At 45.4% G+C, this 14183-nt stretch overlaps 1 protein-coding gene and 1 long non-coding RNA gene across 2 annotated transcripts in view; one reads left to right on the top strand and one right to left on the bottom strand.

The window, feature by feature from the left end:
• The window catches only part of PKD1L2 (polycystin 1 like 2), a 95916-nt gene extending 84489 nt beyond the window's left edge, over positions 1 to 11427 (top strand). Inside the window, exons 38-43 of the mRNA XM_045986708.1 lie at positions 1042 to 1169; positions 3843 to 4003; positions 7461 to 7671; positions 9183 to 9284; positions 9823 to 9954; positions 11115 to 11427. Coding sequence (XP_045842664.1) covers positions 1042 to 1169; positions 3843 to 4003; positions 7461 to 7671; positions 9183 to 9284; positions 9823 to 9954; positions 11115 to 11225 — 845 coding nt within the window. The 3' untranslated portion in view covers positions 11226 to 11427. The remainder of the gene's footprint in view (positions 1 to 1041; positions 1170 to 3842; positions 4004 to 7460; positions 7672 to 9182; positions 9285 to 9822; positions 9955 to 11114) is intronic.
• Positions 1 to 14183, bottom strand: part of LOC123930478 — a 33584-nt gene that overhangs the window by 16018 nt on the left and 3383 nt on the right. The window lies entirely within an intron of this gene.

The following is a 14183-nucleotide window of genomic DNA, read 5'->3' on the forward strand; positions in this document are numbered from 1 at the left end:
TTCTTTCCATTTCCCGCCTTCCACCTCTTTTAAAGCTATCATAATCTATTGAAAACACTGTCCCAAAACTTCCTCAGCTAATAAACGATTTTCCTAAAATTCAACCATCTTTCCTTTAAAAATTAAGCCATTTTTAGTACCAAATAACATTTTTAGTAAAACAAATACATATCTGTAGTTTTTTAAATTTCAGAACCGTGTAAAGTGAAAAGTAAAAGACCTTCAACTTCCATGATCTCTGGCCACTATGAAGTGCTTATTTCAAATCCTTTTGTTGGGGGGAGTATTATTTGTATCCTCGTGTTCTCCTACTTCTTTTTGCCACCTTTGTGGCTCAAAAGGACCAATTAAACAGCCTGTCCCCAAACACATCTGATTAAATTATGTGTTTCTACAAATGAGAAATGAGGAATGGGTCTCAGGTCTGGTTGGTTCAAGCAGTCCACTGATATCGGCAAGGACTCAGGTTGTTTGTGTCTCTCCATTCTGACATTCTCAGGGTTGGCTTTGTCTTCAGAGGCAGTAGCTTTATCAATCAAACTGTTTTTTTTTTAATCATTACAAAATATCATTATAATAATCCCCAAAAAATACAAGACACACAAATGGATGAAAGATGATTCAAAAGAAGGCTGAATTTCAGGAATACTGGTCAATAGATGAATTGATCTTCAGCAAACTCTCTTTAGGTGAACCAGCTTTAAGTGAGCCAGCCTGGAGAAAATGAATGTTCAGTGGGATGGTGTGCTTTGGCTGGAGGTGACCGAGGGCACAAATGGCTGATACCAGAGGCAGAAGATAGGGAGCGACTCTTGCAGCTAAGCTTCCTGCAACCCCTCTAATATGTTCATTGCCTTTGACATCCACTATGTGTCCAGTCCCTTGGGTCTGTGGGTCTGAAGGATATTATCTTCTCTTCTGCCCTCGCCAGCCCTCAGAAGGGCCTGAGCTTGCATCATGTCACCGATGCCTTCCAGTCAGAAGTGGTGGCTCTGAGTGGGCGGGTGACCAGGCGTGAACAGAACATGTTTTGCTTCCCAGGAACCTTCCTTACACATGTGAACCTGCAGAGCCTGCGCCTGTACCCCTTCACTGACGGCTGGCACCCCTTCGTGGTAGCAGCAGAAGCCATCTACCTCCTGTTCCTCCTCTACTACATGGTTGTGCAGGTAAGGGGTAGATGACAGCTCCTTTGGATGGAGGCAGCAGCGTGCCTGTCCCTCTCATGGACCTCCCCCGGAATGAGGCCTGAAGAAGGGAGAGGGGCGTGTTCTGCTAACCTGTTTGCCATGGCACCCTTTTGGTCCTTCTGCAGTCCTGAGGGCTGACCCAGCTCAGGGACCAGCTTTCAGGACCTCTCAGGAACTGAGACTCAGAGGGTGATCCTTCCTGAGTGGGGAAGGGAGAAGAACTGAGACCTTTCAAAAACATCAAAGGTAGCCGGTAGTTCACCTGTGGTCTCTGGGAATTAGGAGAAAAAATCTCCTTTGCTACCTTTAAATACCACCATGTTGCAAAATGAAGGTGCAGATGTTGATAATGATGGAAGTTTGAGGAAGCTGGGAACTCATTCCAAGCTCGATATATGCCCCTGCCCCACCAAAAATGCAAATCAGACATCTTGAAAGGGCATCCCCATTCCCTGCTCAACAGTCAAAACAACCACTTTAAAGTAAGGCCGGTGCTTTGAGAGTTTACCATGTGAAAGACATTGTGTGAAGAACCTTTAATACCAGGAGAGGGAGCCTGGGTGGCTCAGTTGGTTAAGCCTCTGCCTTTGGTTCAGGTCATGATCTCAGGGTCCTCAGATGGAGGCCGGCATAGGGCTCTCTGCTCAGAGGGGAACCTGCTTCCCCCATCTCTCTGCCTACTCGTGATCTCTCTCTCTGTGTCAAATAAATAAATAAAATCTTAAAAAAAATACCAGGAGAAAGGTTCTATTGGCTCCACTTCACAGAGTAGGAAGCTGAAGGAATTTATTCATTAAGGAATTTATTCAAGGCCAAAATTGAATCCAGAGAGTCAGCTCACTGAACCTGACACTCAACACCTCTGTCGCACCTCAGACTTATAAACCTGGATCCCACGGGGCCTCTGGGCATCACCAATGCAAACCCAACAGGGAACAGTCATCAAATAACAACCTAAGAACATCAAAGGAGGCCCATCCAGTCCCCACCCCACCACACACCCGAGGTCGCTCCTAACACTCTGGGTTGCCCTCACCCTCTGCCTGCAGGGGCAGCACAACACTTATCTCCAAAGCCCTTAAATCTTTCTCAAAAATGCCACTTAAGCAGTTCTTAAAATCTTACCCTCCCTCGTCCCTTTTTAATGGAGGTAAACTTTAGCTTCTTAGCAGCCAAACACAAATCAGTTCTCCTGAAGAGTAGGGAGGAAGAGGGAAATGTAACAGACCGTGGAAGATTCTCTTTAGTGGGAGGGAAAAGCAGGAGACTTGGAACTTGCACAACATAATACTTTTGACGTGTGACACCTGATGGGGAAAGATGATTAAAACAAAGTCTCCTACCAATCTAGAAAACCTCTCCACAAAGGTAGGAAAAAAAAAAACAAAACTACTTTAACAAAATTGCCCATTTTTTAAAACTTTTTAAAAGATTTTTATTTACTTATTTGACAGAGATCACAAGTGCGCAGAGAGGCAGGCAGAGAGAAAGGAGGAAGCAGGCTCCCTGTTGAGCAGAGAGTCTGACGCGGGGCTCGATCCCTGGACCCCGAGATCATCACCTGAGCCGAAGGCAGAGGCTTAACCCACTAAGCCACCCAGGTGCCCCAAAACTACTCATTTTTAATTGTGGTAGATAAATATATATAACATAGAAGTTACCACCCGCAACATCTTTAAATGTACAGCTCAGTGACGTTGCGTACATTCACATTGTCATGCAACCATCACTACCACCTGTCTCCAGAAATTTTTTTCCTCTTACAGAACTGAAATTGTACCTGTTAAACAATAACTCCTAACTTCTCCCAAGAAAACAACTTTTCTTATTGAATAAGCATGACACTAAACTGTGATGTGCATCCCAGGCAATCCGATAAGAAATTCCAAAGACAGAAAGGAGTCTCACCTTTGCATACTGCAGAGCAAATGGGATCCATTACACATTCATCCTTAAGATAAACAGTAATGAATCCTCAAGAGGATTCATGGCATTATCTGTCCCACTAGTCCACCCTAAATTCAGCTAGTAATTGGGATAGCCACTTGTGTTTGCTAACTGCCTTTATCAAAAGGAAAAATAAATGTACATGTTCACACTAGGAGGTAATTGTGCAACCAGGAACCAGGTGCCTACCACTTGGTTCCTACCCTCCCAGAGAAACTGCAAATGAAGGGTACTACCTTCCTTCATGTTCACCCTTCAAAGAGAAAGCTCCCAGGTCCTTTAGAAAAACATTCCTGAGGCTAGTTCAACTTTCAAGAAGACTGACGTACGTCTCAAAGGGGCAGAGAAAGATTTCACAATTACAAATTTTCTAAAGTAAATGCTCTATGAAAGAGTGGGTGGCTCTTTCCCATTCCCCAGTTTTTTTTTCAATCAGAGATCATTACATTTCTTGTTAGATGCTGTTACTCTTATGTGCCCCCAAATTCTACAGCCCAAGCTGGTGCTGAAAGCAGAGGAGGTCTGTGCACAAGGTTGGGGAGAGGCCCCAGGCACTCTGGGGCTTCTTTATTGAGAAGCCTCTCCAGGATACTGTAGGCCCCTGCTGGAGGGTCATCCTGGGTGCTTTGGAGAGCCATGGTGGAAGGGGTGGGGAGGCACAGTTCCGACTACAGCATGCGGTAGAACCTCCAGCTCCTCTCCCAGGGCAAGCTCATGAGGAAACAGAGGTGGTGCTATTTCTATAGCAAGTGGAATCTTCTGGAGCTAACCATCATCCTGGCCAGCTGGAGTGCCCTGGCGATGTTTGTGAAGAGGGCCATCCTGGCAGAACGAGACATCCAGCACTACCGGAGCCCTGGGGAGGAGTAAGTGGCTCTGCCTGGGGCCCACTCCCATATTAGACCTGTTTCCTCCAGCTCTGCGGCTGGCCCCAGGGTTGTGGCAGGGGGCGGGCCTGCGGGTGGTGGTGTGGCTTTTGAAATCTTGTTGATCCTCAAAGGATCAGGGTCACTCTTGAAAAACATAACTATAGCTACCACTTAGATTCAGGTTTGGGGCCTAACACATCTGTAGTTGAGAAAGCTCTTGAAGACAAAATAGAACAGTATCTTACTTTGGAAAATCTTACCAAAACATAAGACCATGTGACACCCTGTGAAGGTCCCTGCCCAGAAGATGTAGCAGCATACCAGTTCTGCCTACATCTGCTACCATTTACAAAGTGTCCACTCTGCTAGGCAAGAGACAGATGCTCAGGAGAACCCACAATGGTACATGTTGTTACTACTTGAACGTGGGTTTGCCTCTTGGTGGGTGTTGAGCCAAAACACACCACCAAGCCAAAACAGTAGGAAAAGGGAGAATTGTACTTGCAACAAGTGAAGGAGAACACCAAGGATCTTTTCCAAAGCAGTGCCTCCTCAAACAACAAAACTGGTGAAGTTCTTAGGTAAAGGTGAATGCATATTCAGAAGGGGCTTGCAGGCATGATGGGAAATACACCACAGCATTGGGGCAGAAGTCATCTTAGGGTAATTGAGTCCAGATCAAAGTCACTCGGCTGGCAAAGGTCAGCATTATCAATTCCCTGGCTTTAGTCGGTCTGGTATCTGAGTACTCAAGGAGGTTTAGATCCTGCAAAGAGAACTCAAGAATGCACATCAAGTCAATCTTGCTTTTGTTTCAGGCTGACTGTCCCTGATATGATCAGACCATCTCCTGGCCTGATAATGGCTGTTTTATTCTTACATTCATTCACAAGATGGCTGGGGGCCTAAAATGACTTCCCATTGTCAAGAAAGCTAGGTCTTTCTGTTTCTGGGGACCCGTAACTCTTTCTGCTTACATTAACACTACTCCATTTTACAAATAAAGAAATTGAAGGGATGCCTGGGTGGCTCAGTCATTTAAGCATCTGCCTTTAGCTCAGGTCACGATCCCAGGATCCAGGGATACAGTCCTGCATCCGGCTCCTTGCTCAGCAGGGAGTCTGCTTCTCCCTCTGTCTGCTGCTCCCTAGATTGTGCTGTTTCTCTCTGACAGATAAATAAATAAAATCTTTGAAAAAAAAGAGAGAGAGAGAGGAAGAAAAAAATTGAAGCTCAAAGAGCTAACTTCCAAGCCACAGAGCTAAAAGGTGGCAGAGAAGTAATGTAAACATAGCTTATGAGAGGGGCTCAGTCAGTAGACCATGCAGTTCTTGATCTTGGGGATGTAAATTCGAGCCTCATGCTTACAAAGTAATTTTAAGATTACTTAAAAATAAAATCCTTAAGGAGTACCTGGCTGGCTAAGTCAGTAGAACATGTGACTCTTAATCTCAAGATCATGAGTTTGAATCCTATGTTGGGTGTAGAGATTTCTTAAAATCTAAAACAAAAGAAAACAAAACAAAAACCCAAAACCTAGCTTTTGTGTCTATAGGATCCCAATCCTTACTTCAAACCATTTTGTTTCTTGACTCATCCACTGATTTTATTGATATGGAAAACGTTTATTTATTGTTGGATGCTGTACTCTGTTATAAAAACACTTTAAAAGCATTATCTTATCACTTTAATCTTCCCAAAACTTCTAAAAGACAGAATTATGAACATTCCTTTTTTTTTCTTCAGGTAAGGAGACTGAGGCTCAGAAAGGAGGTCTGTCCAAGGTCACAATTTGGAAATGGAAATGCAGGGCCTGTAATTTAAACTCTGTATTCCTAACTTACACCCTAGCCTAGCTCATTTAGCTCACAAATCTTCACTGAGCTCTAAATGGCACAAGAGAGGGTTAGACATGTTAAGAGAGGCAGGGAAAAGGTGCTGCAGGAGCCAGAGGAGGAATCGACCATCCACACCAGCAGCCCCAGTCTGTTCAAAGGGAAGGAAGATTCTAGAAGGCAGGAGGTTAGGTAGAAGAGTAGCTTTCATTCAGTCATGATAAATTTATATTAAATGCTTTTTACAAACTTGAGATCATATAATTTTGTTCCATAATGATGAAGGATAGTTGGAAGAAAGGCTGGCAGGCACAAGAGCCCCCCTCCCCAAGAGGAAACCAGCCTTAAAAGCATTTTACACCACCCTGAAAAGAGCCCTCCACCCTTTCCCACTGATGGATGACAAAAACCTGAATGAATGACAAATGCATGGAGGGTTTATCAGATTAAAACAACACAGCAAGCCCATAAGGACCTTTAGATTTAGAAACTCGCATGGCAAGCCCTCAGGTCCCCTCCCTCTTCAGGAGCTTTGTATTATTACTTTACTATTGCTCAGGAAACTTTGCTTTGCTGCCCACCACTCTTTGTCTGGTCTACCTCTTCATTCTTCAAAGTGGTGTGCCCCAGAACCACAGGCACCGAAGGAAAAGGAAATCCTTTTCCTGTTCTCCCTCCTTGTCACCAGATATAGGTCTACTCCATTTTACTTTTTTTTTTTCTTAAGTAGGTTCCATGCTCAGTGTGGAGCCCAACACAGGGCTTGAACACACAACCCTGAGATCAGAGCTGAGCTGAGATCAAGAGTGGGATGCTTAGCTTACTGAGCTGCTCAGGCACCCTTGGTTCTATGTCATGTTAATGATACACGGATATTAAGGCTGAATTAAAAGTGCAAATACAGGAAGAGAGGGAAAGAAGAGCAGGGTGAAATCAGACATGCCTGGATTCCAACTCTCATCCTTCTGCCACTAGTTATGTCACTAGCTCTGTGACCTTGAGCCAATCCTTCATCCTTATCTGTAGAACGGAGACAGCAATACCTACCTCACCCAGCGATCTTGAAGGTCAATTGAGATAATGCAGTTGAGGTTCAACATGTCCTAATTTAGCAAAGAAACTGAAAGGTAGTTCCATCCTTCCTTCAAATGCAAGGGAGGGCAGGCACACACTCAGAAAGTGTGAGGGAGGACATGGCATCTAAACCATGGACCCCAAACCAGGAGGGGAGGCTCACAGAATGCCCTCACTTACACCTTCGTGACACTGGGAGGATTCCTCCTTTGTTATTCTTCCATAGCTCTGCAGCCATTAACCAAAAATGCTAGGTTATGGTCCCATGACTACCATCGACATCAGCATCCCTATCATAGGCATCATCCTCACCATCATCCCCATCATCATCTCTACCATCACTATCGTATCCATATCATAACCATCATCCCCCCCATCATCATCACCAGCTCATCATTACCTAGCTGGGGAAATTGGACCAGTTCAATCCTCTCAGACCTATTGTGGGCAGTGGTGGCCTCTGAGATCATGTTAAATCTAATCCTGCCTCCTGGGCTGAGCTTCTCATAGTCTCTGAGACCTAGTCTCCTCTTTTGGTCCCACAGGGGGATCAGTTTTGGTGAGACAGCAGCGGCTGATGCTGCCCTTGGCTACATCATTGCCTTCCTGGTACTGCTGTCCACAGTGAAGCTTTGGCATCTGCTCAGGTTGAACCCCAAAATGAACATGATCACTTCAGCCCTGCGAAGGGCTTGGGGGGACATTTCAGGCTTCATCATTGTCATCCTTATCATGCTTCTGGCTTACTCCACTGCGGTGAGTGGTTCCTTCAGTAAAACCTTCAGGGCTGGTCTCCTTGGAAGCAAAGACTTCTCAGGGGTGGGGGTTGAGGGTTAGGATTGAGAAGACTTTGGTACCTAAGGGAGATGGTGGGGCTTCTGAGTCCAGGGCTTTTCAGCTGGGAGCTCATAAACTGGCCACCCCAAATGAAAAAGGCTAGAGACCTCAGATGGGTAAGAGTGAGGAGGTATAATCTCTAAGACTGAAATGGCTAACTACCTCCAACAAAGAATTCCTTTCTGTATCTAGACCCTGTCTGGATGTGCCAGGTCTCCTGACATCCCAACTGCTCAGACATGCACAGAACATTCCCTCTGTGTTGGGGGATGTGGAGATGACTTGCGCAGAGATGAGGAAGTAAGGACAGGCACATCTGCAGACTATGTCACTGCTTGATGCCTCACACATGAGGCATGAACTTAATGGTGCCAAAAATCGTTTCATTCAGTCCCTTGACAGTGAGAGGTTTTTGGCAATCAAATCTCTTTTGTGAATGAAAACAATGTTGCCCTATCCACTCTTTCATTTTCAGTCAATGTGAGAAACAAAGACCCTCTGCCACATTTTGATCTACATCTATATATGCCCCCAACCTCTCCAAGTCCACATTCCCCATAATACCAGGGCCCCCACTCTCTGACCCTTCACCCAATCCTGACCCACTTTCTACCCCAACTCTTCTCCCAGTTCTCACCTTGGCCCCATCCAGTCTCACATTCCATCATCCCTGACCACCCAGTGGTGTTCTCCACTGCCTCTCTAACCCTCTCCCTATTCCTCATCCTTTTTCTGTCCCTATTACCTCAACCCTGACTCCCTAGTCTCTGATCCTACTCCATCTTCCTCTCTCACCCTGAGAAATGGGTGAGGTGTGTTGATGCAGTGATGGACGGTATATGCTGAAAAGCTGGAGTCTGGTTTTATCAAAAATACTCCGCCTGACCCTTCAGTTCACATGGATTTATTCAGTCCTCCATCCGCAGTGCAGGAGCTGGGGATACTGCAGTGTCCTCTGGGACCAGAAGTCACCAACTCAGAGCCAAGGGAGTGCTGGGTTTCTCTGACACAGTAGTGGAAATCACTGGGGGGAAGGGGAGGAGGAAATATGGTGTGTGGCGGGGGTAAGGCCCAGGCAGAAACCTGGGTTCGGTTTTGTTATGCAACCCAACTCCCCAAGAGCAAAAAGGTTGGGGCCTAAAGGAGCCCAGTTTCATCGTGGAGTCCTAGAGCAGCCATCTGAGTGAACATAACAGTGGCCTAGTGGGTGATGCCTGAGCCCCAGGAATGCATACTCATCCCTTACAGAACTGGGTATGTACACACACCCACTTGCAGGCCCTTGTAGGAACTGGTCGTAGGGGTACAGCTAGGCCAAGGATATGGCTGACCCAGAACACTGACTTCACTGTCAAACAACAGGCATTGGGGGTCGGGTGGGGAGGTCACTTGGTTTCTTTCTGTGTTCACGAGGACTCTTTCCATAACAGTCAAACTTAATATTTGGTTGGAAACTCCGTTCCTACAAAACTCTCTTTGATGCAGCAGAAACGATGATCAGCCTTCAGCTAGGAATCTTTAACTATGAGGAGGTAATGGGGTGTGGTGGGTTGGGGGTGGGGGACACAGGCACTGTCATCTACACCAAGCCTTTATGAGAAAGAAAAAGCACCCTCCTCAAATGCCTCCTCCTGGGTGGATGTTATCCCTTGAGTCCCTGGCCAGACAAGCACAGGACAACTCTGGACAAATAAAATTGTTCCCTTTCCCCTAGACAGATAGTCCCATACTAGGGCCCATAGCTCACCCTGGGAATACCTGCTTATAGGAGAACATCAGGCACTGGCTATTCGGGAGAGGGCTATGCTGGTCTCTAGAATGTTCCTGGCCCTAGCCAGAAATGGTAGCCATATTTGGAAATGGTGGCAGTAGGGAGTAAGGGGTGCTGTCCTTTCTCCCAGCAGCTCTTGAGAACACTGCCCATTTTCTCAGCTGCCAGGCAGAAGTAGACCTTCCTGGTTCCAGGCCCTGCCTCATCTGGGAACCAGTTTTTCCTCTGAGGGTGCCCAGGGGAAGTGGCCACTAGGTCACAGGACTCCTGGGGATGAGTCTTGCTTTCTTCCCCCACAGGTCCTGGACTATAGCCCAGTGCTTGGCTCTTTCCTGATTGGGTCTTGCATCATTTTCATGACATTTGTGGTGCTGAATCTATTTATCTCTGTCATCCTGGTGGCCTTCAATGAGGAGCAAAAATATGATCAGGTGAATCTCTTTGGTCTATTCCTCAACAGTCACTGACCTTGAACTAGGAAGAGATCGAGCAGCATTAGACATTATGGGTATTTGAGAGACCACTGTCACCCAAAGCCCCCGTTTCATGGGAGGGGAAACAGGTCCAGAAGGAGGAAACTGCTTCCCTGAGATTACAAGTAAATGAAAGGCAGACTAGAATCGGGTCTCCTGATTCCCAAGGCGGCACTCTGCTCACAATCCCAGTGATTCTCAACCCCACTTGTACATTAGAATCACATGGGGGCTTTTGGGACAGCTGCTGCTGCTGCACTGGGACCAATAAACACAGAATCCCTGGATGAATGAGTCAAACACTGGTATTTTTGAAATCTTCCCATGTGATTTTAAAATACAGCCGAGGCTGAGAACCTCTTAAAAAATGATTAAAGCAGAAAACTTAGGCGATACAAACTTTAACACTTCATGAAGCGGACAGTCTCCATTCAGAGAAGTACAAATTGGGGAGAAGGCAGAAAGCTTTTACAGGAGAAATAACAAAGAACAAGGAAGAGAAAAACTAAAAATATATATATATCTGATTGGCTGGGCCACACAGTCAACCTTGTTTGGGGTGAGACAGAAAAGAAGTATAGAGCCCAGAGGTGGCTTGGTGTTTGGGGACTGGCTGACCTGATATTCTGGGCGGGGGAGCATTTACAGGGACACCAAAAGTTCTGTGAGTTTTGGTTTGTGGTCATGGCATATGCCAGGCAGAAGCAGCTCCTTCTTAGGCCTAGCAATGTATTTCAACCAGTCATATGGTAACTGGTTTAAATTTTGAGAAGCCAGCAAACCATTTCCCAAAGCGGCTGCACTGTTTCACCTTCCCAGCAGCAATGCACAAGGGTCTTTGCACATACATTCCTAAGAGCCTCTGCTGGGGGTGATAGAGGGAATTTTATCATTCTCATCACAAGGGAAGAAGGAACCTCCTCGGCATAAAGGTAGGAACACACACCCTTGGGATTCGCAGAAGAAGGGGACTTCCAACACAAAGTTGACTAAATACCGAAGTGACTTTGGCAGAGACCTAACGGGACAATAATACCATAGTTTCCCCTTAGAAAGAAAGAGAAGCCTCCAAAGAGGATGGTTCTATGTACATCACATGGTTCTTTTTCCCTCTTCAGCTGTCGGAGGAAGGAGAGATTGCCGATTTTTTGCTGATGAAAATACTCGGTTTCTTGGGTATTAAATGTAAAAGAGAGGAGCCTGGAAACAGCAGTGAGCAGCCCAAGTAGCCGTCGGAGGCCTGGCCCCCTCCACCTGTACGCTGCACCCAAGGGTTAAGCTCTTCATCCAAATATAAGCAGCTATAGAAGGCGAAGGCCAAAGCCTCAGACCTATGTTTACTGGTGATTCTACATTCTCTCTGGATGCTTTCCTGTGTGCATAGAAAAGGCACTGCAACTGGCAAATGAAAAAATAAGAAAAATATCTAGGGAGATATGTGCAATTGCCACTACTATGATAGACTGTTCGTTCAAATGTATTTCCTTCTAGAAATAAAATGAACATTCTCCGGAGTTTGGGAAAAATAATGTCTGTGGACTATTTCATCTTCTTGGTTGGTCAGGGGTTGCTTTTGAATGATTCTAGTTCAGGGTTTCCCAAACTGTGTTCGGGAAGAGATGTTAATAGCCGTCATATAGGGGCGCCTGGGTGGCTCAGTGGGTTAGGCCTCTGCCTTCGGCTCAGGTCATGATCCCAGGGTCCTGGGATCGAGCCCCACATCGGGCTCTCTGCTCCGCAGGGAGCCTGCTTCCTCCTCTCTCTCTGCCTGCCTCTCTGCCTAATTGTGATTTCTCTCTGTCAAATAAATAAAATATTTTTAAAAAGCCATCATATAAATTGGCTACAGTTGACAGAACAAAGTAGTACAACTAGGTGGCTTAAAATAACAGACATTTATGGTCTCTGTTCTGTAGGATAGAAGCCCAAAATCAAGGTGTCAAAGGGGACATGTTCTCTTCTGGCTTCTGGTGTTCTTTGGTGTTTCTTGGCCTGAGGATGAATCATTCTAATCTCTGTGTCATCACATGGCCTTCTTCCTTGTGTCTGTCCCTGTGTTTCTTTTCCTCTTATAAGTTCTCTAGTCATACTGGATTGAGGGTCATCCTACTCCATTATGACTTCGTCTTAACTAATTATATCCTCAACAACCCCATTTCCAATTCTGATCTCATTTTGAGTATTGGGGATTAGGACTTCAACATATCTCTGTAGGGAACACAATTCAACATAACAGGTGTCTTTCCCTCAGAAATGTTTCTGAATCAAAGAAATGTGAGAAACACACTTGTATAAAAGGTTATACAAGTTCTCTGGGATGGGAATTGTCAGAGTTTTTAATATGCTAAAAGGGCACTGCTGGGATGAGATGAGCACAAGAGAAAGTGTACTGTGACTCCCATACCTCTCTGACCCAGGCATCCAGTACTACAGCACCTCAGTCAGAGCTAGTGTTCCTTAGAGGACACTACGGGAATTGTTGATCTACACCAGTGGTTCACAACCTTGGCCACACGCTAGAATCTGCAGGCTTCATTCTAATACATGAGAACCTCTGGGCTAGGACTCAGGCAACAATAGTTTTAAAGATTCCCCAGGTGATTCCAGTGTGCAGTCAGACTTGATACCAGGCTCTAAATTCTGAGAACCACAGATCTAGACAATAAAAGGGTTGGTCTGTGCGATTAAGGGCACATTATCCCTCCCCCACGCAGGGGACACACCTCACATATCCTCTCCAGCTCACAGGTCTGGGCCCTCCTCTTCACATACCTGTGATAACAGATCCTCCAGGCGGCCTGCCCCAAATCCATCTCATGCTTTCCCCCTCGCTGTCAGAACCCAACTTTGTTCTGGTAGACCTCTACCCCTTTCCCACATGACTCATGAACAAATAAATATTTGTTCTGGTAGACCTCTACCCCTTTCCCACATGACCCTGTAGCAACCTAAGGTAAATCCCGATTTGTCTTAATAATCCATTCCCTTGATGTGAGGGAGTTAGGGTAGTCACATGACCAGTTCTTGCCAATGAAAACTGAAGTCTCTAGGATACTGCCTGGAAAGGTCTACTTGCTAATAAAAAGAGACACAGAGACGTGGGGTCTTGTGCTGCTAGGTATTGTCTGGTGTGATCAAGACTCCTGGAACTTTGGCAGCTACCTTGAAACCATAGGGAGCAATCCGAACATAGCAGAGCAGAAAGATGAGAGGAACATGAATGCTTGATGACTGACTTAATCAATCCTGGAGTTGAACTACTGCCTTCTTTCTGGATGAGAACTTAAATGTCTTTTTATGACAAGTGAATCAGGATCCCACCCTGACAATAAAAACAAAACAAAACACAAAAAAACCCTGGATCCTTTATAAAGAGCCATACAACATGGACATTGGGGATTTCATCATCTTCTATCCTACCAAAAGCCCATCATCCATTCTTTATTGTGTCAGCTTTATGTGCAGAGATGTTCATCAAATAACCCATAGCAAGGTGTACACACATTCTCAATAGACTGGTACAGAGACCTACCCAGAAAGGTACAGTCTGTTTTTGTATTTTTTTTTTTTTTTAAGATTTTATTTATGAGGGAGAGGGGAGAGGGATGTGGGAGAGAGCGAGCATGAGCCAGGGGAGAGACAGAGGGAGAAGCAGTCTTCTTGCTGAGCAGGGAGCCCAACTTTGGGCTCCATCCCAGGACCCCAGTATCATGACCTGAACTGAAGGAAGATGCTTAACCAACTGAGCCACCCAGGTGCCCTCATATAGTCTGTTTTAAATAGGAAAAGTTCTAAGATCTGGAGAATTTCTAAGTTCTTCATCTCTGTCCTTTCCCATCTACTCTCCAGTCCTTAACTGACTGTAAATATCAAACTGGCAGCTCCTTTGGTTGTATTGTTATGAGAGGGAAAAAAAAAAAAAAAGCTTTAAGACATGAGCGGGTCCCTTTTGAGGTATTTGCAATTTTCAGGAGTCTGTACCAAACACATTATGAGATGACCTTTCAAATCTCAAGCCATGGATGTTACAAAGGTTATCAGTTATGAAAAACAATTTTTTTGTTATCCTAATGCTTATTAAAAAAACTGACACATTTCCTAATGTTTTAGTGGAAGGGCATGTGATATTGTCCACAGACTGGTATGTGACCTTGTTTTTTTCCACCAAATGCATTAGTCAAACAAGG

Source organism: Meles meles, chromosome 19, assembly GCF_922984935.1.
Source record: "Meles meles chromosome 19, mMelMel3.1 paternal haplotype, whole genome shotgun sequence".
Lineage (NCBI taxonomy): Eukaryota > Metazoa > Chordata > Mammalia > Carnivora > Mustelidae > Meles > Meles meles.